This window comes from Vulpes vulpes, chromosome 7, assembly GCF_048418805.1.
Source record: "Vulpes vulpes isolate BD-2025 chromosome 7, VulVul3, whole genome shotgun sequence".
Taxonomy (NCBI): domain Eukaryota; kingdom Metazoa; phylum Chordata; class Mammalia; order Carnivora; family Canidae; genus Vulpes; species Vulpes vulpes.
Window position 1 is genome coordinate 19451679 of NC_132786.1, and position 27548 is coordinate 19479226.

General features: G+C 49.8%; 1 protein-coding gene across 1 annotated transcript; it reads left to right on the plus strand.

Annotated features, from left to right (window-relative positions):
- The first annotated feature begins 516 nt into the window (after positions 1-516).
- AOC1 (amine oxidase copper containing 1) lies at positions 517-8281 on the plus strand. Its single transcript, XM_025993900.2, has 5 exons — positions 517-589; positions 4424-6012; positions 6692-6977; positions 7325-7457; positions 7932-8281. Exons 2-5 carry the CDS (start codon positions 4428-4430, stop codon positions 8199-8201), a joined length of 2274 nt encoding a protein of 757 aa, XP_025849685.1. The 5' UTR covers positions 517-589; positions 4424-4427; the 3' UTR covers positions 8202-8281.
- Positions 8282-27548: the final 19267 nt, after the last annotated feature.

Here is a 27548-nt window from a genome sequence, read left to right on the forward strand (position 1 = left end):
CTTCTCTCTCCCTGGCTATTTGGTCTCTGATTCCCTATTCTACACATGAGTCAGATCCTCTGTTATTGATGATGGTGTCCATCTGTGCCAGTCCCTGCCTCTGCCCATAAATCTGTTTCAGGTGAGGCAACTTTCGAGTAAACTTGCCCTTGTGTTTGTCTCTGACCTCTGAAACTCACCACCTCCTTTAACAGATCATGGCACTTCGCAGCTCGAGACAGGGAGGATGACACATGACTCATGTGGAAGATGCCATGGTGGCAGGAGAAGTGAGAGGGTAACAGACCTAGGACAGTGGGCTGGAAGTGGATCCTGGTCACTAAAGGCGGTGAAGGACTGGGGAGTTTCCAGACGTGGGTCCTCGAAGGGGTAACAGAAGCCCCCCAGGCATCAGCAGCCTAGAGCCCCGTGCACTTCCCCATGCCACTGCCCATGCCCACCGTGGAACCCCTGAGCTGTAGGTCTCCTCCTTGGTCAGCCCATGCCTCACCCTGTCCCTCCCTCCAGGGCGGGGTCAAAAGAACCATAAAGCTCAAGGGGTCAGAGACGAAGGCTGGCAGCAGAGACAAGCCCAGAGCAGAACACACAGGTGCGTTCTGGTGGGGCATAGAGGGGGCAGCGGGCAGGGGAGCTGTGGGAAGGGAAGAAAGGGAAGAAGGAAACGGAGAGAGAGACAAGAGAGACACAGACACAGAGGGTGGGTGAGCCAGAATGCAAGGGGCAAGAACCCAGAGGATATGACTCCAGGGCACAATGTGCTGGGTTGCAGGCATAGAGTGCCCAGAGGCAAGATAGGAAGGGCACAGGGAGGGCACGGATGCCATTCTCAGGGTGCCAGAGATAAGGAGTGGGGAGGAGGGATATGTTTCACATGTGGTCTCACTGGCCACCCACTTCTCCCTCCTCGTGTGGCTTTATTACCATCATCGTCTACCTCACCCACTGCCCACTTGGACTTCGGAATAGAAGATTATACTAGGAAAGGTAAAAGTTAAAGAATAGCCAAGTTCAGGTTAAAAGGACCACAGATCTCCTGCACTTCTCCCGCCTTAGCAAAGGAAAAGGAAATGTGGAATTAGGAGATTATAAAATAGGCATCCTTGGCCATGAAAAGACCTGGAGGAACTTAAGTGCATTATTAAGGGAGAGAAGCCCGATTTGGAAAAGCTGCATACTGTATGACTCCAACTGTATGACATTCTGGAAAAGGCAAGACTGTAGAGACAGCAAGAAGAGCAGTCATTGCCCGGAGTTAGAGGGATGGGAGGGATGAACAGTGGACAGGTGGAGAACACAGGATATTTAAGAAAGAAAAACTGCTCTGTATGATCCTACAATGATGGATGGGTGTCATTGCCCATTTCTCAAACCCCATAGAATGTACACCACTAAGAGTGAACCCTAGTGGAGACTATGGACTTTGGATGACGATGTGTCAGCATGGGTTCATAGGTGGTAACAAATGTCCCACTTGGGAGAAGGATTTGTTCCCTGAGGAGCGGTGTGTGAGTGGGGGTGGGAGGTACTTGGGAAGTCTCTGCATCTTCACAATTTTCTTTTGATCCTAGAACTGCGCTAAAAAGTAAAATCTTGGGGTGTTTGTTTTGTTTTTCCAAAAAGGAGCCTTGATAAAATTTAATAGCCAGCACAAGCTCATATCAACCCCATATCTCTGGGATTCATCCCAGAATTCACTACCTGAAGGCTGGAGTGGGGGACATTCACAAGGTCATGTGAATCCCCGGGCCTTCACACCAGGGCCGGGGGAGGAGATGAGACAACCAGAGGGGACTGTACTGGCAGCACTGGGGGTGGGAAAATGAGGTGAAGACCCTGACCACAGCCCCCTAAAATGGACGGGAGAGGGTGTCTCCCCAAATGATAACCTGGGATAGCTCCTCCCTTTTTGAACGGTCAAGCAGCCACAACGTGAAGACACCACCAGAGGCGCCAAAAAAGCCTGGGGTAGGACTGGCCCCCTCATCCTCACCTTCAAAGCCACAGGTCTACAGCTTAATCACAGTCAAATTACTTCACATTGCTTACATTTTTAAATGTGTTGGTATCACAGACTGTATCTTCTTTTTGGAGCGTGTTTAATTTACTTTATTTTTATTTTGTGTAAATTCAATTAATTAACATATAATGTATTATTGGGTCCAGAGGTAGATGTTAGTGATTCATCAGCCTTATATAACACCCAGTGCTCATCCCATCATGTGCCCTCCTAAATGTCCATCACCCGGTTACCCCTTCACCTCACCCCCTGCCCCTCCAGCGACCCTCAGTTTGTTTCCTTTTTTAAAAAAGATTTTTTTTAAGATTTTATTTGTTTATTCACAAGAGACACAGAGAGAGAGAAAGAGGCAAAGACACAGGCAGAGGGAGAAGCAGGCTCCCTGCAGGGAGCCCAATGTGGGACTCCATCCGGGATCTCCAGGATCAGGCCCTAGGCTGAAGACGGCGCTAAATCGCTGAGCCACCTGGGCTGCCCTCTCAGTTTGTTTCCTATGATTAAGAGTCTCTTACAGTTTGTCTCCCTCTCTGATTTTGTCTTGTTTTATTTTTCCCTTTCTTTCCCTATGATCCTATTTTGTTTCTTAAATTCCGCATAAGAGTGAGATCATATAATTGTCTTTCTTGTATTGAAATTCTTGAAATTTCTTTCTTGAAATTGCATTTCTTGTCTTTCTCTGATTGACTTATTTCACTTAGTGTAATATCCTCTAGTTCCATCCACGTCATTACAAATGGCAAGATTTCATTTTTTTTTTTGATGGCTTAGTAGTTATATATATGTATATACATATATATATACACATCTCTTTTATCCATTCATCTGTCCATGGACATCCGGGCTCTTTCCATAGTTTGGCTATTGTGGACATTGCTGCTCTAAACATTAGGGTGCAGGTGCCCCTTTAGATCACTACATATGTATCTTTGGAGTAAATTCCTAGTAGTGCAACTGCTGAGTCATAGGGTAGATCTATTTTCAACTTTTTGAGGACCCTCCATACTGTTTTCCAGAGTGGCTGCACCAGCTTGCATTCCCACCAACAGTGTACCCCTTTCTCTGCATCCTCCCCAACATCTGTCATTCCCTGATTTGTTAATTTTAGCTATTCTGAAGTTGTGAGATCGTATCTCATTGTGGTGTTGATTTGTGTTTCCCCGATGCCAAGTAATGTGGAGTATTTTGTCATGCATCTTTTGGCCATTGGTATGTCTTCTTTGGAGAAATGTCTGTTCATGTCTTCTGCCCATTTCTTGATTGGATTCTTTGTTCTTTGGGTGTTGAGTTTGATAAATTCTTTATAGATTCTGGATGCTAGCCCATTATCTGATCTGTCATTTACAAATATCTTCCCCCATTCTGTCAGTTGTCTTTGGCTTTGTCAACTATTTCCTTTGCAAAAGCTTTTTATCTTGGTGAAGTCCCAATAGTTCATTATTGCCTTTGTTTCCCTTGCCTTTGGAGCCATGTCTAGTAAGAAGTTGCTGCGGCCAAGGTCACAAAGATTGCTGCCTGTGTTCTCCTCTAGGATTATGATGGATTTCTGTCTCACATTTAGGTCTTTCATCCATTTTCAGTCTTTTTTTGTGTATGGTGTGAGGAAATGGTCCAGTTTCATTCTTCTGCATGTGGCTGTCCAATTTTCCCAACATCATTTGTTGAAGAGACTCAGACTGTATCTTCATAGTTGACTTTAAAAAGAAGAGTAATTAGCATTTCCTGAGTGCTTCCTAAAAGGTGGGCATTGTTCTAAAAATGCTATCCTTATTGTCCAATTAATTTCTTGCACAGTTCTAGGAGGCAGTGTAATTGTTATTTCCAGTGCAGTTGAGAAAGTGGAGGCCCAGAGAGCCTGAGCAACTTGCCAAGGTCACACAGCTTATCCTAGTGGTAGGATGTCTGTCCTAGGACCCAAGCCCAAGCAGCCTGACTCTGGAGCCAACTCTTTGAACTTCTTTGCTAAATTTCAAAATGTATCTATGTAAAAAGTATTGTATTGCATCAAAAGTGTAGCTTTGCTGTCAATACCCAATGATGCATAAGCACTCTGAGGCATTTGGCTGAGTAATCTAAAGGTGAAGAAGTAAGAGCCCAAGGTTCTGCCCTGCCCAGAAACTACATAGAAAGGGAAAAATTAGTTTATACAGGTAAGAAAGTCCACAGGACAATTGGAGATCTGCAGACGAGCAAGGATAGGGCAGAATTTAAAGTTGACAGGAAGCACAGACCTGACCAGCTAAGTTAGGGCCCCAGGTGCTATGGAGGCCTGCCTGCAGGTGGGGCAGCCACAGGAGGGGTTGATGGTGTTTAAATTAGGAAAACCATCGGGCTGGGCGACAACGCCATCCAAGACTCCCGCCTAATGGAAACCCACTTCCTAAATTCATCTCTGCTACTGCATTCCAGAGCCATGCGGCCAGAGACGCTGGCCCTCGGCTGGGCCGTCGCCGCCACCCTGGTTCTACAGGCACTGACCACGGCCAAGTGCACCTCACAGACCCTGCATGGCAAGGGCAGGGTGTTCAAAGACCTGAGCGCCCAAGAGCTGAAGGCCGTGCGCCGCTTCCTCTGGTCCCAGGAGGAGCTGAGGCTGGAGCCCTCTAGAACACCAACGGTGGCCAAGAACTCCGTGTTCCTCATTGAGATGCTGCTACCCAAGAAGCAACACATACTGAGATTTCTGAATAAAGGTGGAAGGCCTCCTGTTCGGGAGGCGCGTGCTGTCATCTTCTTCGGAGCCCAGGAGCATCCCAATGTCACCGAGTTTGCGGTGGGGCCCCTGCCATGGCCCTACTACATGCGAGAGCTGCCCCCCAGGCCTGGGCACCGCACCACGTGGACCTCCCGACCCATCACCTGGGCAGAGTCTGTCCTCCTGGGCCAGACCCTGCAGAAGACCACCAAACCCCTGCACCAATTTTTTCTTAATACCACAGGCTTTTCCTTCCAAGACTGTGACTCTCGATGCCTAACTTTCACAGACGTGGCACCTCGGGGCTTGGCCTCCGGTGAGCGCCGCTCCTGGTTCATCCTACAGCGCTCTGTAGAAGGCTACTTTTTGCACCCCACTGGCCTGGAGCTCCTCATAGATCACAGGAGCACAGACCCCCAAGACTGGAAAGTGGAGCAGGTCTGGTACAATGGAAAGTTCTACCGGAGCCCGGAAGAGCTGGCACAGAAGTATGAAGAGGGACAGGTGGATGTGGTGGTTCTGGAGGACCTTCCCCCCAAGGGCCAGGGCGGGGAGAGCACCCAGGAACCGCCCCTCTTCTCCTCCTACACGCCACGTGGGGACTTCCCCACCCCCATCACCGTGAACGGCCCCCGGCAGGTGCATCCCCAAGGCCCCCGCTACAAGCTGGAGGGCAACACAGTGCACTACGGCGGCTGGAGCTTCTCTTTCAGGCTGCGCTCCTCCTCGGGGCTACAGATCCTGAACGTGCACTTCGGCTGTGAGCACATCGCCTATGAGGTGAGCGTGCAGGAGGCCGTGGCACTGTACGGAGGGCACACGCCTGCAGGCATGCAGACCAACTACATCGACTTGGGCTGGGGCTTGGGCAGCGTCACTCACGAGTTGGCCCCCGGCATCGACTGCCCGGACACGGCCACCTTCCTGGATGCCCTCCACTACTACGACGCCGATGACCCCGTGCGCTACCCGCGAGCCCTCTGCGTGTTTGAAATGCCCACAGGCGTGCCCCTTCGCCGACACTTCAATTCCAACTTCAGTGGGGGCTTCAACTTCTATGCCGGGCTGCCGGGCCAGGTGCTGGTGCTACGGACGACGTCAACCGTCTACAACTATGACTACATCTGGGACTTCATCTTCTACCCCAACGGGGTGCTGGAAGCCAAGATGCACGCCTCTGGCTACATCCACGCCACCTTCTACACCCCCGAGGGGCTGCACTATGGGACCCGCCTGCACACACACCTGCTTGGCAACATGCACACTCACTTAGTGCATTACCGCATTGACCTGGACGTGGCAGGTAGGATGCGGGCTTGCAACAACCTTTGCATTGCAGCAGGAGATGGTGCTGAAACATCCCTCGAGGCATAAAATCAGGAGCCTAACCCACTTCTCTGCAAAGTGCAGTGCTAGAAATCTGTGTGCCTCCGAAAAGCAGTGGAAGTGACTAGCATATATGTGGCCCTGGGTGGGAAAGTGGGTCCTGCCCTGGCCCTGGGGGGGGCTTGTTGACCCCTAGAGGGCTGGATTGGGAAGAAGGCTGTGCACGTAGGGCTGGAGAGTGAGAACAACACCAGGGGCCTAAGAAATGTCACTGCTAAAAAAAAAAAAAAGAAAGAAAGAAAAAGAAATGTCGCTGCCTAGTGCTATGCTGTCCACAATACTCACTGTCTCCTGGATTAACAAGGTCACCATAAAATATGGCAGGGGCATCATGACAGGCTTTGGCCTGACATCACATCACTGTCAGATCAGGCCTGACTCAGTTGTCTTCTGGCTCCTCTGCTGGGTTTTTGGTTTTAATCCCCTACTTCTACCCTATAGCTACTTCAGTGCATAACCACAATATCCTCTTCGCTCCACCCCTCATGGTTTGCTCTTGGCTGTGCTTTGGGATGGAGAGAGATCCCAGCACAGAATGAGGATATTTCAGGTCAGGGGATTTGATTCTCATTGTCCATCTTCCTGCACACCCTCAGGCACCAAGAATAGTTTCCAGACCCTGCAGATGAAGCTAGAGAACATCACCAATCCCTGGAGCCCAAGACACCACCTGGTCCAATCAACCCTGAAGCAGATGAGTTACCACCGGGAGCGCCAGGCAGCCTTCCGCTTCGGACAGACTCTGCCCAAGTACCTGCTCTTTACTAGTCCCAAGGAGAACCGCTGGCATCATAAGCGCAGCTACCGGCTACAGATCCACTCCATGGCCGACCAGGTGCTGCCCCTGGGCTGGCAGCAGGAGCGAGCTGTCACCTGGGCCAGGTAAGGGAGCCTGGGAGGCAGGGGAGGGCTAGGATTCACATGTCTGCGTGTCCGTGTTTCTATGAGATTCTGAGTCTATGTGGTAGTGTATCTGGGCACGTGAACGTGTGTGGATTTGTGTTTCCTGGACCTGGGGCTCTGTGTTTGGGAGGTGGGGGGGCAGGTAGAGAGCCATACTGAGCACCTGAGCCTCAGCTGACAGTTGGTGGGTCTGGCTGACACCCAGGAGATGATTGCACGTTTGGGGGAAGACAGTAACTTTCCCTCATCCTTGACTCTGAAGATGTCTCCAGAAGGGCTCGGAGGCCCCCTGGCACCTGGAGCCACCTGGCTTCTCCTCCGGGCAGGTACCCCCTGGCAGTGACCAAGTACCGGGAATCAGAGGTGTGCAGCAGCAGCATCTATAACCAGAACGACCCTTGGGACCCACCTGTGGTCTTTGAGGAGTTTCTCCACAACAATGAGAACATTGAAAACGAGGTACTGGGGGTCACCTGGGTGCCTCAGTTTGGTTTAATGACCAGCTCTTGATTTTTGGTTCAGGTCATGATCTCAGGGTAGTGGGATCAAGCCCCGCATCAGGCTCTATGCTCAGCACAGAGTCTGCTTGAGTCTCTCTCCCTCTTCCTCTGCCCCTCCCCCAGCTTGCTCTCACTCTCGCTCTCTCTCTCCCCCCTCAAATAAATAAATCTGAAAGAAAGAAAGAAAGAAAGAAAGAAAGAAAGAAAGAAAGAAAGAAAGAAAGAAAGAAAGAAAGAAAGAAAGAAACTGGCCCTTCCTCCATCCCTAGCCCAAGACCAGATCTGTGCCTGATTGCAGCTTGGAAACCAGCAGCTCACTATGTGGAGGGCAAGCTCAGGGGTCTGCCAATTCCGTAGAGTGGGGCTTGAGGGGGCTGCCATCCCCTGTCCCCTCTGAGCCCCCTTAGCACTTGCCCACCCCTGTCTCCCACAGGACTTGGTGGCCTGGGTCACCGTGGGTTTTCTGCACATTCCCCACTCAGAGGACATCCCTAACACTTCCACACCGGGAAACTCCGTGGGCTTCCTGCTCCGGCCTTTCAATTTCTTCCCTGAGGACCCATCCCTGGCATCCAAAGACACCGTGATTGTGTGGCCTCGGGACAGTGGCCCCAACTACGTCCAGCGCTGGATCCCTGAGGAGGATGGGGACTGCTTAATGCCTGACCCTTTTAGCTACAATGGAACCTACAGGCCTGTGTGAAGGACCCTCTGCCCCCAAATAACCCCACCTAGAAGCCCAACTGCCCCTCAGGGACAGACAATAAAGCCCTTCAGGGCTCAGCTCCATGTGCTGCTTCTTGGGGGGAGGCATGGGAGGCTGGGCCACACACCAGGCCCTGAGTGTAGGACACCCTCAGGTGAGAGAGCCTTCACCACCCTTCCCTTTGCTCTGCTCAATCCTGGAAAAGACCTCCATCACTGAGTGACGCTCACTGAAATACTAGAGTTACCTACCAGATTGGTTTTAAAAATCAGATTGGCAGCTCCCCCTCGGGAGTCTGCAGGGGACTCTGGGATGTCACTGGGATGGGCCTGCAAAGTAGTGCGGTGGTAGGAGGATGCTACAGAAAATGGACCAAATGGCCAACAACTCTACCCTGCGATACACTGGTCCAACTCCTAGGGCTTTATCCCAGAGATCTCCCTACAAACACAGGAAAAGCATATGCACGCATTGATTCACTGCAATACCATTTGTAATAGCAAAGTCTGGAAGCAACCCAAAAGTCCAACTACAAGAGAGATCCTGAGGGTCTGAAAAAACACAACGTACAGCCACACAATGCAATTCTAGGCGATTGTAAAAGAAATCTCTGTACTGGTGGGGAAAGGGCTGCAGGATAGAAAGACAGGCAAGGGGATGAGTAACGCCTGTTGTCTTAGTCTGGTCAAAATCCCACCGAGTGCTGTAACAAAATCCCACTGAGTGCCTTACGAACAGTAGAAGTCTACAACTCATGGTTGTAGAGGCTGAAAGTCCAAGATCAGGGTCCCAGCAAGGTTGGGAGAGGGCCCTCTTCTGGGCTGCAGACTTCTGACTTCAGTCCTCACATGGTGGAAGGTGGGGAGCCCTCTGGAGTCTATAACAACATTGATCCCACTCATGAGGGCTCCATCCTCCTGGCCTAAGAATCTGCCAAAGGTCCCCAAGTCCTAACACAATCACATTGAGTGTTAGAATTGCAATATGTGAGCTGTAGGAAGGGGGGGGGGCCTACACACCCAAGCAGTAGCACCTGAAGACCATGGGGAGAAGTAGATGACACAGGGGATGAAACAGGAGTCCTCAAGGTAAATCTTTCTGCATTTCTGTTAGGGGTTTTGTGGGGTTCTGTTGTTGCCCTTGAGAGCAGAGTCTGCAGGACCCAGAGGGCAGAATGGGGACAGTGGGGCAATGTGACGGGAGGGCCAGTGTCTGGGTTTGTCTGGACCTGCAAGCTCCAGGGATTGATAAAGCAGCCTACTTCTTCCTGGGTCCCTACCCGTCCCCAGGCTTTCTCCTCCAATCCCAAAGAGAAGAATACATGGGGAAAATAATCAGCCCACAGATGTGGTTCTCTCTTTTCTCTCCATCACATCTCTGAATGAAGACTGGGTGCCATTCCCACCTAGGGGTTGGCCTATCCCTCCCATTCCTGTTCTTTAGCATCCATCCAAAGGGGGGAAGGGGGAGCCATCATTCCCTCCTCTACGTGCCATGCACCCCCCTGGTGGGAAGATCTGAGACTTGAGTTTGGGCTTTGGAGGGGCTCACAGAACAGTCTCCAACTCCCTTATCTGCTGTAGTACCCCCTAAAGGGAAGCTGCATGGGCTCACCCACCAGGCTGGGGGCCCACCCCAGCTAACTATCAGTTGAACTTGTTTTCCTCTGCCATTGTTCTGGTTGCCTGTTCCTAACAGGAATCTGGTGGAAAGGTGTGGCTGTGGTCCAGGTAACATTACCCTGGGCTCCCTGGTGCCCAAGGGATGCTAATCAAGCAAACAAACTTGCATTGTGCTTAATATTCCAGGAACCCACTGGAGTAGCTCTTATTTGTATGGCAGTGAGAAGGCAAACCCTAAGCTTTCCATCTTAACACCATTCAGACAAACATTACAGGATTTGGACAAAGCACTTTTGTAAAAACAGATACAATATTTAAAATATCAACCTTTTTTATCTCAGCCATTTTTTGAATTTTTGAAATTATCTGAATTGTTTAAAAGCTTTGGAACTACTAAAACATAAAAGATTATGAGTATCCATAACAGAAAAAGGGAAAGAGCACATTTTTAAGCATTAGGGGAGAAAATCTAATCTTCATAAAAAAGGTTAGTAGTTCAGCAGACAATAACTTTTTCTAAAGAGGAGCCAGGAAATGCACTTGCTTTGAAAATATTTACTTTCAATTAACCTTCAGCTTTACTGGAGAAGCTGTTGGCTGTGCTTGAAAAAATTCTTTTATCCCCCCTCATCTTATTTTCCTCGAGTTAAGAGGAGTGTCTTCAACACCAGCCAGGATGCTTATTGTGAGTATGCTACATCCTAACATCATTCTAACATCTGCCAAATTCCATTACTAACCCAGAGCTTAGCAACAACAACAAAAGGAATAGTACCTAAAATGATCAGTTTTCAACAACAAAAAATTCTAAGACATGCAAAGGAACAGGATGCCCCGATACACAGCGGAGGGGGGGAGCAGAAAAAAAGAAACTATCCCTGAGGGCACCCAGATGTAGAACTTAGCAACAAAAGGAAAGCAGCCATCATAAGTACGTCTAAAGAGCAGAGGGAAACCACGCTTGAAGAAGTAAAAGAAGCTGGGACAAGGTCTCAGCAAACAGAGAATATCACCATAGAGATAGAAATTATTTTTTTAAAGATTGTATTTATTTATTCATGAGAGACAGAGACAGAGAGAGAGAGAAAGAGAGAGAGAGAGAGGCAGAGACACAGTCAGAGGGAGAAGCAAGCTCCATGCAAGGAGCCCAATGCAGGACTCAATCCTGGTTCTCCAGGATCACGCCCTGAACTGAAGGTAGATGTTCAACCACTGAGCCACCCAGCATCCCGAAATTATTTTTTTTTTTTTTTCCGAAATTATTTTTTAAAAGAACCAAGTGGAGGGGCACCTGGGTGGCACAGTCAATTGGGCATCCGACTCTGTTCTGGTTCAGGTCGTGATCTCAGGGTTGTGGGATCGAGCCCCGAGTTGGGTTCTGAGCTCAGTGGTGAGTCTGCTTGGGATTCGCACTCCCTCTCTGTCTGCCTCTCCCCCTCTTCTAAAATAAATAAATAAATAGGGATCCCTGGGTGGCGCAGCGGTTTGGTACCTGCCTTTGGCCCAGGGCGCGATCCTGGAGACCCGGGATCAAATCCCACGTCGGGATCCTGGTGCATGGAGCCTGCTTCTCCCTCTGCCTATGTCTCTGCCTTTCTCTCTCTCTCTGTGTGACTATCATAAATAAAAATAAATAAATAAATAAATAAATAAATAAATAAATAAATAAATCTTTAAACATAATAAAAGAACCACATGGAAAATTTGGAGTTGTGGGGAACCTGGGTGGCTCATCACTTGAGCAGCTGCCTTCGGCTCAGGTCATGATCCCAAGGTCCTGGGATGGAGTCCCGCATCAGGCTCCTTGCAGGGAGCCTGCTTCTCCCTTTGCCTATATCTCTGCCTCTCTGTCTCTTATGAATAAATAATTAAAATCTTTAAAAAAAAAAAAAAAAGAAAGAAAATCTAGAGTCAAAAAGTGCATCACTGACATGGAAAACTGCCTGGAGAAGCTGGACAGTAGATTTGCTCTCACTTCTACACTGGAATTCCCAGCCATGGTCCGGAGGCATTCTACACCAAAGAGAGAAGGAGTGTCAGCAGGAGAGTGACATAGCCGTGCCAGTGACCTGACAGGAGGTTCTGGGCTGGCAAGGCAGGTCATTGCCCAAAGCGTGTGTGGCCAAGAAGTAACTGAGCAGATGTAGACTTGACCATGGGCCTGAGCTGATGCCTGGGTTCTCAACGCTAGAGTAGCTAATTAATTAAAAAGAAGGATAAGAATAAGGACTGGAAAGGTCCCAAGGGAATGGGCCTTTTTCAGTGTGTATGGATCTTTTGTAAAGCCCACAGCTGATAACATGAGGCACAGAGGATACCCCATGGATATCCCATGTGTCGTATGACCTAAAATTTCATGTACTGCCTCGACATCTCTGAGCATCACACAATCCCAAAGGTCCAAGCATGTGTTCCCTGCTCTCTGAAGATGTGGCCCTGACCCAGCAGGAGAAGGTCCCCAGGGATCCCTGGGTGGCGCAGCGGTTTGGCGCCTGCCTTTGGCCCAGGGCGCGATCCTGGAGACCCGGGATCGAATCCCACGTCGGGCTCCCGGTGCATGGAGCCTGCTTCTCCCTCTGCCTGTGTCTCTGCCTCTCTCTCTCTCTCTGTGTGACTATCATAAATAAATAAATAAAAATTAAAAAAAAAAAAAAAGGAGAAGGTCCCCATACAGCTCGCTGCTGGTTCTCAACCTAATGGGTTTCACTTATCTGCCACCTGCCATCCAGAGCCCAAGGACAGCAAGAACAGGCCACATCAGTGGGGTGAGTTTTCCTCCCTCCTGCTCCCACCCTAGCCTGGCCCCCAGGAGCCTGAGCAGAAGAGCAGGTGGGAAGGGGAAGCTGACACGACTCATCCCTGACCCCAGGGCCAGGACCCTTGGGCCTAGGGTCAGGCTGAACTAGAAGGAGAAAAAAACTTTGAGTTGGATGTCAAATGAGAATTTTAAATTAACTTCAAGGGGCTGTTTAATACCCAAACATAATCAAAAAGTGATGGTGGAATGTGGTCCCAGTGTTCTTAAGGCCGGGATAGAAGAACCAGCCTGACATAGGAAGCAGAAACCCTGCGGTACACATATAAAGATTCACTAATTCAGGGAACTGATGGTTCTAGGGATGGAGGAGATTAAGAAGGCAGGAGCCAGGCATTCCAGGGAAGGCAAGAGCAGGAAAAATATTCCAGCCCAGGAGCTGGGGACAGTGAGAAGAGCAGGTGCTCCTAGACCCAGTGACCAGGCTCAGCGGTGGAAGCTGGATGCCCTGCAGGCCTGTGTGTCCCAGGTGGAGAGAGAGGACAACACAGACTTCCCTTCCTTACCTTCTCCCTTCTCCCTCCCCACCCAGTCTCCTACCACTGTAGGATCCACAGCCTCAGGGCCTGTCCCCAGAGTGATGGGACAGAGGAGAGGGGCCAAGGAAGGGTCTTAGGAACAGGGCAACAAATGGAAGACAACAATAAAGAGGGGGACCCTCCATTTCCACTCTGCAACCCATCCAGCTCTGATTGTTCAGTAAATTGGCTCATAGCCTTGTTGGCCCCCAGGAAATGGGACAGGTGGTATTCAAATAATGCCAGGGTCATCTGGACCCAAAGCCACATCCAGTCAGTGGTCCTTGGGCTCCGTCTCCTGGAGAAGGAGCCCTGACCACACCCTTCGGGGTCAGCCGATTGTCCTACTCACTCAGATCATGCTAACAATCCTGTAATTCGCCTCATGTGGTCAGGCTGGCCCAACATCCTCTGGCAGCTCACAGACCCCAGCCTATAGGGTCAGCAACAGGGAAACCCTCAAAGCTACCCAGACATCTCTATGTGTGTTTGGCTGGGGGTAGGAGGGTGGCAGCCATGCCCGGAAGGCAGACCCTTGTACACACGTCCATCCATCCGTCCACCCATACTTGCAGGAGGCTCAGACCCTGGAAAAAGGGGGTGGGGTTGGTCCTATGTAGTTTTCCCCCAAGACAGAGCCCAAGTCCCAGCTCTTCCTGGGAAGAAATGCTGGCGGGCGCCCCCATGCCAGGCTTGGCAAAGCTGTCAAAGCAGGAGAGCCATGACAGAAGGAGAAGCACAGGGCTGGGTTCTGAGTGGGAAGAGACACCCCCACCCCGCCCCCAACCTTCTTTGCAAGAGACTATGAAGATCCCACCAAGAAAAAAGAAGAGAGAAAACCATGATTTACACCCCCAACCCTGCCCCCACTCCAGCCCAAGCACATTTGCTCCCCAAATAAAACAGAATGTGGTTTTGTTTGTGGCTTCTCCGCTCCCAGGTGGAGATGCAAATTGAGAAAGCCTTGAGTGAACTAGGTTGCTTTACATAACGCAGAGGAAGCTAGAAAATTAAGGGAAAGGAGAACCTGTTGCTTTTAGAGGCTTTTCAGGGAAGGCAGCCCCAGCCATACAAGGAGAGATGTGGGGAGATGGAGAGGGGGACATAGGAACCCCTGTCTCATTCTCATAGGAACGGGTACTAGGGTTCCTTTGGGAATTTTCTCACTGTTGTCATTTTAAGAATAAAAAGGACCAAGAGTCAGGCAGCAGGGGCTTACTGGTTGTCTGGGTCCTGATCCCAGGAAGCAGGACTCTGACCCCAGTGGCCCAGGGGCAGGTGCAGGGCCTGGGCCTGGCTCCGCCAATACATGCCCACCTGTGAATCTGTGCAAGTCCCACAACCTGGGAGACCAGTTCTGCAGCCACCAGGTGCCAGGCAGACTCCAAGCTCCTTCCTTCCAGTCCTGAGGTGCACAGCTTCTGGACTGGGGGTGCTTCTCAGGCCCCCTCCCACCAAATCTCATCTCTTCTTTCAGCTCAATCTCCCCAACACCCACTGTCCCCACCGCACTTGACCCTGGGCGGCTCTCTGTCTCCCTGCTCATCTCCTCCCAACCCCACCCCAGCCTAACAGGCCCCACCTGGGAAAAACAAGGACGTACATCAATCTGCTGGATTCCACCCCTGCCCATGCAGCTCCCACCTCCCCACACACGCCCCCAGAAGCAAAGGCAATCCGCTTGTGCTCTGGGCTAAATGCTGGAGAAGCTGGAGAAGTCATCTTCCTTCTCCTCTTGTCACTCCTCCCCAAAGCCTCTACTTCCTACACCCGCCCCCCCCCCGCCCCTCCCTCCCTCATCCCCACCTCCACCCCCACTCCCGTTAGTGACTTAGGGCGTGCTTATTGCCAGGGCCCGGTGCTGGAAGGTGTCCCAGCTACCCCGTGTACCAAGCAGAGCCCAGAAAAAGAAGGTGGGCAGCGGGCCGTACACTGTCAGTGACCAACTGGGAGTAAACCTGGGTGCCCAGGTGTCCGGGTGCCAGGGGTCTTGCCACCACATCTCTGGAATTTCTGAAACTCCGACACTCGTTTTTGCACTTTGAACTCGGCTTTTGACAGAATCGGCCACCTGGGTTTGCACCAGTGGTCAGCAGGAGGAAGCATTAATAAGCTCGCCCACAGGAACCCGCTTTGCCAACAGCGCAAACGACCGCAAATCCATTTGTTCCAGCCTGCTGCCAGGTTAGGCTCCCTTGGTGTTCATTTCCTGCTCAGCGAGGCAGTGAGTCATCACCCTCCCTCCTCTCTTGTTTTAACTATTGCTCTGAGACAGAGTCTGCAGAATGAGAGGTCACATGGAACCCTTTATTTAGTACAGAAGTCCTCAACCTGGGGGAGGGGAAGCACCGCCAGCAGGGGTAGCTAGAAACAGCCCCCCTCCCCCCGCCCATGCTTCTGAGAGTGCACCTGAGCTCTCGGGGACAGTCAGGAATTCCTGGGCTTCTCAGAGGTCTGTCCACTGACATTCAAGACTCTGGAGCACTTTATGGTCGGTCAAGAGATGCCATGGGGCTGAGATCAAGTTAACAAGCTGGGGTGCAGAGCGCTGCTGGTAAAAGCAGACAGCCTAGCCTGTAAAGCATCCCAGCTCTTTGTGCCTTGTGCCCTAGGTGAAAGGGGTGCTGTGTGCCATGTGTCCACCAGGTGGCACAGCACACCTGCACCGCCAGCTCCATCAGCGGCCAGCCTTCCCCAGTCAATCCCACAGAGAAGAACCATGAACTCAACTAAGCAAACTGGAAATGGCCCCAGGTGCATGCCTATGGCTTAACCAAGTACCACAGAGTCATAATGTTTTCATTAGGACTAACTTCAGCTGAATTTAACAGAAAAAAAAAAGACCAGCAGCTTGACAAGAGAGGTTTTGTTTCTAGGGAAAAAGCAACCCAGGGCTGAGATAGAAGCTCCATGAAGGTGTCTCAAGATGTAGCCTCCTTTCTCTCCACCGCACTCACCTAACCTATGGCTCTCGGCTTCCTGGTCCAAAGTGGCGGCTAGAGCTCCTGCCATCACATCTGACTGCCAGCCTGTAGGATAGAGAAAGGCTTGGCCCTATGCTCTGAGGGACTTTCCCAGAATTCAGAATCCTTCTTTCTACTTACAACTCATTGGCTAGAGAAGGGGCCTGGCTGGGGACTGGAGTGTTTCATCTGAGCATTGCTACCCCCAAATAATGTCAGGGTTCAGTTTGAAAGAAGAATGTGGTATAAGGAGCTGAAAGGAACTAGCGATATCGGCCACATATTACTGTGTACCACTCAAAATTCCTTTACACCAGCACAGCATATTTTCTAACCCTGGGCACTGGGATGACGGAGGACTCCCTCCCTGCCTAGTTTTGTTGATGTGACTCCCAAATACATGTCCTATGTCCAGATTCTCCTACTAGACCCCAAGATCTGCATGTCTACCTGCATGTCCTATAAGAATCTCACCTCAAACACTCATCCCTTCCCTCCCTCTCCCCACCCACCCGCTCCTTGTGCTCCTCAGCTGGAGGATCTCGTCACTGCATCCCTGTCACCCAAGCCAAGAACGAGGATGCCGCCCTGAGCACTTCCCTCCTCTCTACACTCCATCTCTTTATCCTATAGACCACCTTTTCTTAACGTTTCTTGAACTCATGCCACCTTTCCTTTCTCAGGGTGACTGCCTGCTCATCACCCCCAGCCTGGAGCATGCCCCATCGCACCTCCTCAACTGCGATTCCAGAGAGATCACTCTACAACCCAAATCGGGGGTGCCTGGGTGACTCAGTTGATTCAGCATCTGCCTTTGGCTCCAGTCATGAACCCAGGTCCTGGGACAGAGCCTCCACATCAGACTCCCTGCTCAGCGGGGTGCCTGCTTCTCCCTCTCCCTCTGTCCCTCACCCTATCTGTGCTCTCTATCTTGCATGCTCTCTCTCTCTAATAAAAGAAATAAAAGGGGGCTCCTGGGTGGCTCAGTTGGTTAAGCGTCTGCTTTCGGTTTCCACTCAGGTCATGATCTCAGGGTCGTAGGATCGAGCCCCATTGGGGACTCTGCACTCAGCATGGAGTCAGCTTGTCCCTCTGCTCCCCACCAAACTCGCAAATAAAAGAAATAAAAATCTTAAAAAAAAAAAAATAAAACCCGGGGATCCCTGGATGGCTCAGCGATTTGGCGCCTACCTTTGGCCCAGGGCGTGATCCTGGAGTCCCGGGATTGAGTCCCACATAGGGCTCCCGGCATGGAGCCTGCTTCTCCCTCTGCCTGTGTCTCTGCCTCTCTCTCTCTCTCTCTATGTCTATCATGAATAAATAGATAAATCTTTAAAAAATAATAATAAATAAATAAATAAATCCCAAATCAGACCATGTCACCCTTCTGTTCAAACCCTCAATAGCTCCCCACTGTCCTAGGGGGAAAATCCAAACATAAAAATCTTCAAGATGGGAATGTGTGGGTGGCTCTCTGGTTGAGCACCTCTCTTTGGCCTAGGGCGTAATCCTGGAGTCCCAGGATCAAGTCCCACATTGGGCTCCCTGCATGGAGCCTGCTTCTCCCTCTGCCTGCGTCTTTGCCTCTCTGTGTGTGTGTGTCTCTCATGAATAAATAAATAAAATCTTTTTAAAAAATCTTCAAGATGATTTATCAAGACATTTAGGATCTGGTCTGTCCCTATATCCTCCCAATAAAGGTGAGCGCCTACTGAGCACTTACTACCATATGCTCAGACAAGTACTAACACCTCTCATCCCACAACTGTCTGAGGCAGTAGTGATAGCCAGGTAATTATTCAGCAAATATTCACATTCCTCCAGAATGCTCTTCCCCACTCCATGGAAGCTGACCTGGACCATATGACATGCTTTGGCCAATGGAATATTTGTGGACAGAACAGAAACAGAAACATGAAATGTGCTGGCATGGTTTGGCTCCTTGCCTGCTCTCTAGAAACCCAGGGTAAGCAGGGCTTCCTCCAGAAAGCCCTCAGCCTGTGTCCCAGAACAGACAGGCAGATCACACCTGAACGCAGTCCAAACCCAGGCCACCCACAGCCAAAGCATAGCAGTCCATCCACACCCACCCTCGATCCGCCAAACTGTAGTCGTCTGAGACCCTTGATCTGAGACCCTTGAGTTCAAGAACAAAGACTCTGGTTCTGCTATCAGTCACTGAGTTTGAGGACTGTTTGTTATGCAGCATTGTTACGATAATAGCTGACTAATGCAGGTAGGTATTGTTCACATTTTCCAATAGGACCAAACCTTCAGGCCCTTTGTATCCTCTGTTGCCTCTACCTGAGCCTGCCTCTCATGGCCTTTAGCGTAGCTCATCATGTCCCATTCTTTAGGTGTCAGCTCAAACATCCCTTCTTTGAGAGGCTTTCTCTGTGGAAGCCACACTGTGACCCACTGTCACCACACTTTACTTCCCTCATCTTCGCCATCAGAAAGTACTTACCCTCCCATATTCTTCTCGGTCTGCAGGAGACCCCCAGGAAAGAGGCCCTGTGAGCGCAGGGCCTTGAGAATACCCAGCCGTCTTCTGCACCCCGCGGGCAGCCTATGCTTGGCCTGGCTGCTCTCACCAGCCAGCACCCTTTCCCTCGCTGGTTCACCTGACTGGCTCATTGTGCCACCCTGGGGGTACCCCTCCCAGGGCTGGAACAGAGCAAGCACTTAATCAGAGATGAATTTCCACTCTGCTCTGATGTTGTCAGCTCAATGACGGGAGAGATATCTCCTTTCTGTGCACAGAGGAAGCTGACCAACCTGCTCCTGACCCTCAGGCAGGACAGGGGACTCCCAGGTTCAGAGACTTCTCTAAAGACCAGACAGCTTTAACTCCTAAGGATAACTTCCCTGCCCCCAGTTCCGGTGGGGAGGGAGAGCCTCCCACCCAGGACAGGTCTGTAGCAGCAAAGCCCTTGCAAAGCGTTAACCCGGATACTGGTACTCACAGCCCACCTGGCCCTGCCCTGGCAGCCCAGGCACACGTGCTCAGTGTCCTTTCCTTCCTTCCCAAATCCTGTGGGTATTTGGAGAGTCCTGTGGGCACACCGTCCCCCAGCTCTGAACCACACTACAGAGTTCCCAGCCCTTGATGCACCCTTTAGTGGCTTTAGTGGGAAGTACTGATTTCTGAGGAAATAACTAGAAATCAACGGTGGAAATGCAGAGAATCCTCCTCCCCAGGTACTTGGATATGGCAGGGGTACAGCTGGCAGGGAAGGAGGGCCTGGCAGAGAGAATGTCTAACCGGCGAGGCAGAGCAGACCAGGCAGGGAGGAAAGGACCCAGAGGGTGACAGCCTGAGCAGAGGCCCAGAGGAGAGAAGTGTCAGACTCTGAGAAGATGTGATTGTGAAGGCTCCAAGGCCCATGGCCTTGATCTTGGGATTTACTCAGGGCTGATGGGGCCCTTCGCAGGGCCCTCCCCAGGGCAGAGGCATGATGGGATTATATGATCTCAAGAACCCAGGTGGTGGACTTGGAAGGAACAAGAGTAGAGGCAGAGAGATCATTTAGAAGCCTGAAAATATTCAAGCAAGAGATGATGAGAGACTAAATCAAAGCAGGGGTGGGATGCAGATTCCAGAACAATTCAGGAGGTAAAGTACCTGGGCATGATGACGAGATGTAGAGAAGAAAGGAGAGGGGGCAGCTATTGGGACTTCAGCTGGAGTCTAGAGGTGATGGGAAGTACTGGTGGTGCCAGCATCCCTCTACAGATGAGGGTGTCTGTTGAATATCCGGGAGGAGGGGATGGGGACATTGACCCCTGGATGGGAGAAAGTGGTGCTCAGGCATGAAGGGTGGCAGGTAGGCTGTCAGGTGAACTGAGGTGGGGGGGACCTAGGGGACAGCTCACTGGAGGCTTGGGCAGAGGAAGAGGTGGGTGGAGAAGGGACCTTGAAAGAAGGGGCCAAAGTCAGATGCTGGGAAGATCTGGGAGAGAAGATGGGAAAGAAAGACACAGAGACAGGGACAGAAAGACAGAGAGAGGCAGTGGGGAGCATGTGCTCTGGCCATGGCCCCGGCCTCCAGGGACACATCTTCCATGAAGTCCTTCGATGCCACCTTCTCCCTAGAGCCTCTCACCGCAGCTCCTCTTTATCTTGACCATCTGTCATGTTGCATTACTTGGGACCTCCTGAGCAAGGTTAGGAAAGAAGAGACTGCTTTGAAAAGCTATTTGGGCATCATTCCCAGGGGAGCCAGTGCAGAAGGACAGATGTGCTCTGAGTTGGAGAGCCCCAGGGCCCAGGACGCTGCCAGAGGTCCTCAGGGGTTGAGTTCATCTCATCTGGGGAGAATTCTCCCCCTGAGGCCCTCGACGGTGCTCGGGCCCCAGCACAGATGGGGTGATTCTGTCCGTGGTGCCAGTCTGCAAAACCCCCTGGAAGGACACCCGTTGGCCAGATCGAAGGACCAGAGGGCAACAAGCAGGGTCGATAAGAATTCTGTGGGCTCAGACTCAACCTCCGGGTTGGGTGGGCAAGGACAGTGTTTGGGAGGAGGTGCCAGCATCAGGCATGAGAGAATCAATGGATGAGCCCTAAGATCAGATGGACTTCAACAGAAGCCCCCTCCCCAAGCTGATATGCCTGTCCCTGCCTCTGTTTGTCTCTCAATCTCCCTCCCCATCTCTGTCTCCAGCTCTTCTCTCCCCCTCCAGACTCTCCAACAGGCTGGGGCGCCCCTGCAGCTCCCAATCCGCTGTCACTGTTTGGCCCTCCTTTTCTCTAGATTTAGAGGCCTTCGTACACTTGCCACATTTTTGTTCGGCGATGACATTTAAGGTCCCCATGGTTACCTCTACCCAGGGCGAAACAAAACGTTGATCTAGACAGGGTCTGGCCGGTGCCAAACCCTGCAGGCGTACCTTGGGCTCCAGACACCCAATTCCCACTAACTCGGCCAAAGACCGCACGAGCTGTCTTGGCAGCCTCAGCAGCTGAGTCACACTGAGTTTTTTGTTTCCATAAAACATGTTTTAGAGATTATAAAAGCAATCATGGGCTCATTGGAGAAAAATTTGAAAACACACAAAAATATAAGGCAGATCGTTAAAAGTCACCTATATATAATCCCTCATTTCAATGTATTTCTCTTCAGGCTTTTACTTATTCGAGTTCCTAAACACTTTTTTTTTTTCTTTTAAATCTACGATAGTCACACAGAGAGAGAGACAGGCTCCATGCAACCAGGAGCCCGACGTGGGATTTAATCCTGGGTCTCCAGGATCGCACCCCGGGCCAAAGGCAGGTAACAAACCGCTGCGCCACCCAGGGATCCCCCTAAACACTTTTAAACAAATGCTGCCATAGTCTGTATGTGGCTTTCACTTAACCCTTCTACCAAGAGTATTTGCATATCATTAGCAATTCTGTGAAACTACTGCTTTAAGTGTGTGAATGTCTTCCCTCTCAGGGTCGCTAAGACAATAGCTAACAGCTCCCTCTTCCGACTCAATGCTTTTGTGGATTTACCCTGGGCTGGCCTAGGAAGCAGGGGCTGGTACTCGCCCCATTTTATGGATGAGGAGACCGAGGCTTGGAGGGGTTACATGACGCACCACAGTCACACCGCGAGGAAGTGGCAGTCCCAGTTTTAGACTCAAGACAGCCTGACGCACAGCCAGGTTCTCTCCCTGCTGCCCTCTGATCCCCAGGCCATATCTCATAGGTGTGTCCCCGAGATGTCTGGGTACAACAGCAGGTGTCACCTGTCTCCAAGTGGGCTCAGCTGAGCAGTGGTGGGGGATGCTTCCTGTGAGTAAGGACATCCGCTATGTAAAACTCTAGATGATTTTTAAGACGTTTAAGTCATACAATAGCAGTGTGAAGCCAGTGACTCAAGCTGTGTACATGTGGGCTGGAGCAGCTTGCACACAGTTCATGGAGTCAGGGTGGGCAAAAAGGACCCCATCTTCCAAACACAGCGGCTCTGTGCTCTGATCACTGATTGCTGCTTCTCATCAGAGTCCATGCAAAGAGGCAGGCAGCCAGGTAATGTCACACCTCCACTGGTTGTGGCAAGCCCAGCCCCCTCTGGCTGAAGTGACTTTGGGAGACCTAAATGGTAGGTCCCCCCCTTACCCAACCTATCCCTTGATTTTCCATTTTTTTCCCCTTTCAGGAGCCAGACGTTAAAGATGAGAATGTTCAGAAACAACTGCTTCTACAGGGAAAATTAGAAAGTGACAACAGTGTGTGTCCAGGGAAAGGCTCAGAAAAGATCTGAGAAGACATTACACTTACAGCTCAGACTGATCCTTGGTGCAGACACAGCCTGCAACAATCAAAAACAAACAAAGAACAACAACAACAACCAAAAAAAAACAGTTATGAAATCCAACAAATCCTGGTGCTTGGGGAGATTTCCAGGGTTACCATATCATTAGATTCAAACATCCAGTGTTCAAGGGGATAAAAAGAGAGAAAGAAGAGGAAGGAAAGAAAGAAAAGGAAGGAAAGAAAGAAAAGGAAGGAAAGAAGAAAGAAGAAAAGAAGAAAGAAAGAAAGAAAGAAAGAAAGAAAGAAAGAAAGAAAGAAAGAAAGAAAGAAAGAAAGAACCAGGAGGCATAAGTGAAATAGGTAAGTATAATCCATTTAAAGGAAAAGAATAACCTAACAGAAACTGTCCATGAAACAGACCAAAAGGCAGACATGCTAGACAAAGACCTTAAAACCACTGTCTTGAAGATGTTGAGGGAGCAGAGGCAGATGTGGGGATGCCTGGAAACCCATGTGCGAGCAAAACGGAAGAGCTTCATGACACCAATTTTGGCCGATTCCATGGACAGAACCCCAAACTCCCAGGTTCACAAAAGAAAAGGTAAACAAAGTGGGCTTCACGAAAAATGTTTAATTTTGTGCTCCAAACACTCTACCAACAGGGTAAAAAGATTCTCCACAGAATGGGAGAAAATATTTAGAAATCACCTGACGAGGAGCTCATACACAGAAGATGCAGAGAGCTCCCAAAACTCAAAAGTCAAACAACAACAACAACCACAACTTGAGTTAAGGACTCCAGCAGATGTTTCTCCAAAGGTGGAGATGAAAAGCCAGCAAGCACAGGAGGAGATGCATTTACATCGCTAAGCATCAGGGAGATGTGAATCCAAACTACCTCCTCGCACCCATGGGGTGAAGATGGAAGGCAGCAAACGCTGGCGAGGATGTGGAGGGATCGGAACCCTGTGTGCTCTTGGTGGAAACATAAAATGCTGTGGCCGCAGTGGAAAACAGTATAGCACTTCCTCAAAAGGTAAAAATAAAATCACTGTATAATCCAGCAACTCTGCTTCTTTGAGTGTATGCCCAAAAGAATGGAAATCGGAGTCTCGAAGAGATCTGTATCCCTCCGTGTCCACAGCAGCATCAAGCACAATAGCTCAAACGTGCAAGCAACCCAAGTGACGGTCAACCGATGAATGGATAAGCAACTGTGATGAAACGTTAACCAAGCCTTAAAAATGGAAAGACCTTGGGACACCTGCTACAACATGGATGAAGCTTGAGGACCTTCTGCTGGGCAAAGTAAGGCAGTCACGAAAAGGCAAATACTGCATGATTCCAGTTCCACGAGGCATTTAAAGTAGTCAAAACCAGGGATCCCTGGGTGGCTCAGCGGTTTAGCGCCTGCCTTTGGCCCAGGGCGTGATCCTGGAGTCCCGGGATCGAGTCCCACGTTGGGCTCCCTGCACGGAACCTGCCTCTCCCTCTGCCTGTGTCTCTGCCTCTCTCTCCCTCTATGTCCATCATAAATAAATAAGTTCTTTAAATAAATAAAATAAGGTAGTCAAAACCATAAACAAAGAAAATATAACGCTGGGGGCTGGGGGTGGGAAGCTGAGGAGTTAGTGTTTGATGGAGACAGAGTGTGTTTTACAAGGTGAAAGAGTTCCAGAGATGGATGGTGGTGATGATAGCACAACATTACAAATGTATTTAATGCCATCCAACAGTAAACACACATAAGATGGTAAATTTGGCGTTATGTCTATTTTACCACAAGTTTGAAAAAGAGAAAAACCCAGAAGAGAAGAAAATCTCCCTTTCCTCCTCTCCAGAGAGAAATGAAGAAATGAAGGGAGCTGATGTGCCAAGGTTAGGGGATCCTCCAGGAATGGCGGATTGGGGGATGGCCATCAGCTGCATGCCAGCTACATTTCCTTCACCGGTGAACATGTGGATTTTGAGAATCATCATTGAGAGAGGCTGGTACCCCAATACCTAGGATATAGTGATTCCACAAGATACTTAAGGCAGATTAGAACGAGCGGATACCAGGGCACAGAATGTTCTTCATCTTTATGTTTTACATGTGTCATTAGAAAAATTTGCATGCTAGCTGTTCAGCAATCTCTGAAAGAACAGAGGAAACCTCCTTCTCCATATCCCTAATGAGCACAGGGACACTGAAATCCATTGTCATCACTGCCAATCACCTGGGCAGAGAGAAAGTGGCAGCTGGCCTTGCTGGAGAGAAGCAGTGGTTATAGCCACAGAGTGTCCTGCAGACTAACCTCGTTCTGTCTGCCTCCCCTGAGCGGGGAGGGTGGGGGGTGCCAGAGTCCTGGGCTGAGCACTGAGGGCCCCATCCCATTGTTACTTACTGTACTCTTCATTGGAAAAATAAAGGGGCTTTCTTGAGCAAATCTATTCTTTTTTTAATATTTTATTTAAATTCAATTTGCCGACATATAGTATAACACCCAGTGCTCATCCCATCAGGTGCCCTCCTCACTGCCTGTCACCCAGTTACCCCATCTCCCCACCCCTGTCCCCTTCTGCAACCCTGTGTTTGTTTCCCAGAGTTAGGAGTCTCTCATGGTTTGTCTTCCTCTCTAATTTTTCCCCAGTTTCCCTCCTTTCCCTTATAATCCCTTCCACTATTTCTTATATTCCCCATATGAATTAAACCATATGATGATTGTCCTTCTCCAATTGACTTATTTAACTCAGTATAATACCCTCCAGTTCAGGGATCCCTGGGTGGCTCAGCGATTTGGCGCCTGCCTTTGGCCCAGGGTGCGATCCTGGAGTCCGGATCGAGTCCCACGTCGGGCTCCCGGCATGGAGCCTGCTTCTCCCTCCTCCTGTGTCTCTGCCTCTCTCTCTCTCTCTATGTCTATCATAAATAAATAAATAAATCTTTAAAAAAAAAGTACCCTCCAGTTCCATCCACGTCGAATCAAATGATGGGTATTCGTCCTTCCTGATGGCTAACTTCCATTGTATATATAGAGACCACATCTTCTTTATCCATTCATCTGTCGAAGGACATCAAGGCTCCTTCCACAGTTTGGCTATTGTGGACATTGCTGCTATGAACATTGGGGTGCAGGGGTCCCGTCATTTCACTACATCTGTATCTTTGGGGCAAATACCCAGTGATGCAATTGCTAGGTCATAGGGTAGCTCTATTTTTAACTTCCTGAGGAACCTCCACTCTGTTTTCCAGAGTGGCTGCACCAGGTTGCAGAAAATCCATTCTGACCATTGTCTCCCTCAGAAAGGGGAGCTTTTTACAGGCTGCCTTATAAATAGAGCCCACAATGAGCCAAATTTGGGTCTAAAATGAAAGGGACCTCCACTGAGAGTGGTTCCCAGAAAGGGAGCATAGGATTTCTATCAGCTTCTGAGAGCCTTCTTAACCAAATACCACAGACTGGGTGCTTTATGCAACAGAAGTTTACTATCTTACATTCTGGAGGCTAGAAACCCAAGATCACAGTGTGAACAGGTTGATTTCTTCTGAGGCCTCTCCACTTGCCTTGTAGGGGGCCCACTTCTCCCTGTATCTTCACATGGTCTTGAGTCAGCGTCTGTCTGGGTCCTGACCTCTTTTTCTTCCAAGGGCACTAGTCATATTGGACTGGGGCCCACTAATATGACCTCGTTCTGTCTCAGTTACCTCTTTAGGAACACCTGGGTGGCTCAGCGGTTGAGTGTCTGCCTTCAGCTCAGCGCATGATCCTGGAGTCCCTGGATCGGGTCCCACATCGAGCTCCTTGCATAGAGCCTGCTTCTCCCTCTACCTGTGTCTCTGCCTCTGTGTGTGTGTGTGTGTCTCTCATGAATAAATAAATAAAAATCTTCTTTAAAAATTACCTCTTTAGGGCAGCCCGGGTGGCTCAGCGGTTTAGTGCAGCCTTCAGCCCAGGGCCTGATCCTAGAGACCCAGGATGGAGTCCCATGTCCAGCTACCTGCATGGAGTCTGCTTGTGTCTCTGCCTCTCTCCCTCTCTCTCTCTCCCTCTCTCTTCCTCTCTCTCTCTCTCTCTCATGAATAAATAAAGTTTTAAAAATAAAAATAACAATAAAAATTACCTCTTTAAAGGCTCTTCTCCAGAGACACCTGGGTGGCTCAGTGGTTGAGCATCTTCCTTCAGCTCAGGTCATGACCCCAGGGTCCTGGGATCAAGGCCCGCATCAGGCTCTCCACAAGGAACCTGCTTCTCCCTCTGCCTGTGTCTCTGCCTCTCTCTGTGTGTCTCTCATGAATAAATTAAAAGTCTTTAAAAAAGGAGAAGGGGTTCTGTCTCCAAATACAGTCACATTCTCAGGTACTGGGCATTAGGATATCAACCTATCGATGTGGGGGGAGGGACCCAATGCAGCCCATAGTAGGAGCTTAAGAAACGTGGTGGAAACTAGGACAATTGTTAGGGCACGTCTTGGAAAAAAGGCAGTGATGAGACCACCACATAGCTGTATCACTGTCCATTTGAAACGAGAGAGCTTAGACATGCAGAGGATAAAGCAGCAGAGAGATGTGACCTTCTCCAAATGACCTTGCAATGCAAGGATCACACAGTAGGAAGCCATGTGGCTGGAGGGCACGGGTGAGGCCCACACATCTTGCATGACTCAGAGTGAGCACGTGCACTTCTAGGGATTTCTCCTTAGGAAATAATCGGAAAAGTTCTCAAAGATGTTTACTGAAGAGCTTTCACTGCAGCCCAATATATAGCATCAAAATTAGATACCAGGGCATCTGGGTGGCTCAGTCAGTGAAGCATCTAACTTTTGATTTCAGTTCAGGTCTTGATCTCAGAGTCATGAGATCAAGTCCATAATTGGATTCTGTGCTGGGTTTGGAGCCTGCTTAAGATTCTCTCTCTCTCTCTCTCTCTCTCTCTCTCTCCCTCTGCCCCTCCTCCCCCATTCACATGCTCATTCTCTGAAAAGAAAAAAAATTAGATACCACCAATGAAGGATTGGTTGGCTAAATTAAAGTACAACTAATTAAATAACAATATTTAAATTTTAAAATAGCTAAAATTAATAACACAGGTCTATATTTAATCAGACAAGAGTAACAATGATTTTTCTTAGCAAAATTGCTGGAAAGATGTTCACAACTGTTGAGTGCATGACAAGTTACAAAATGCAATCCCAGGGGCAG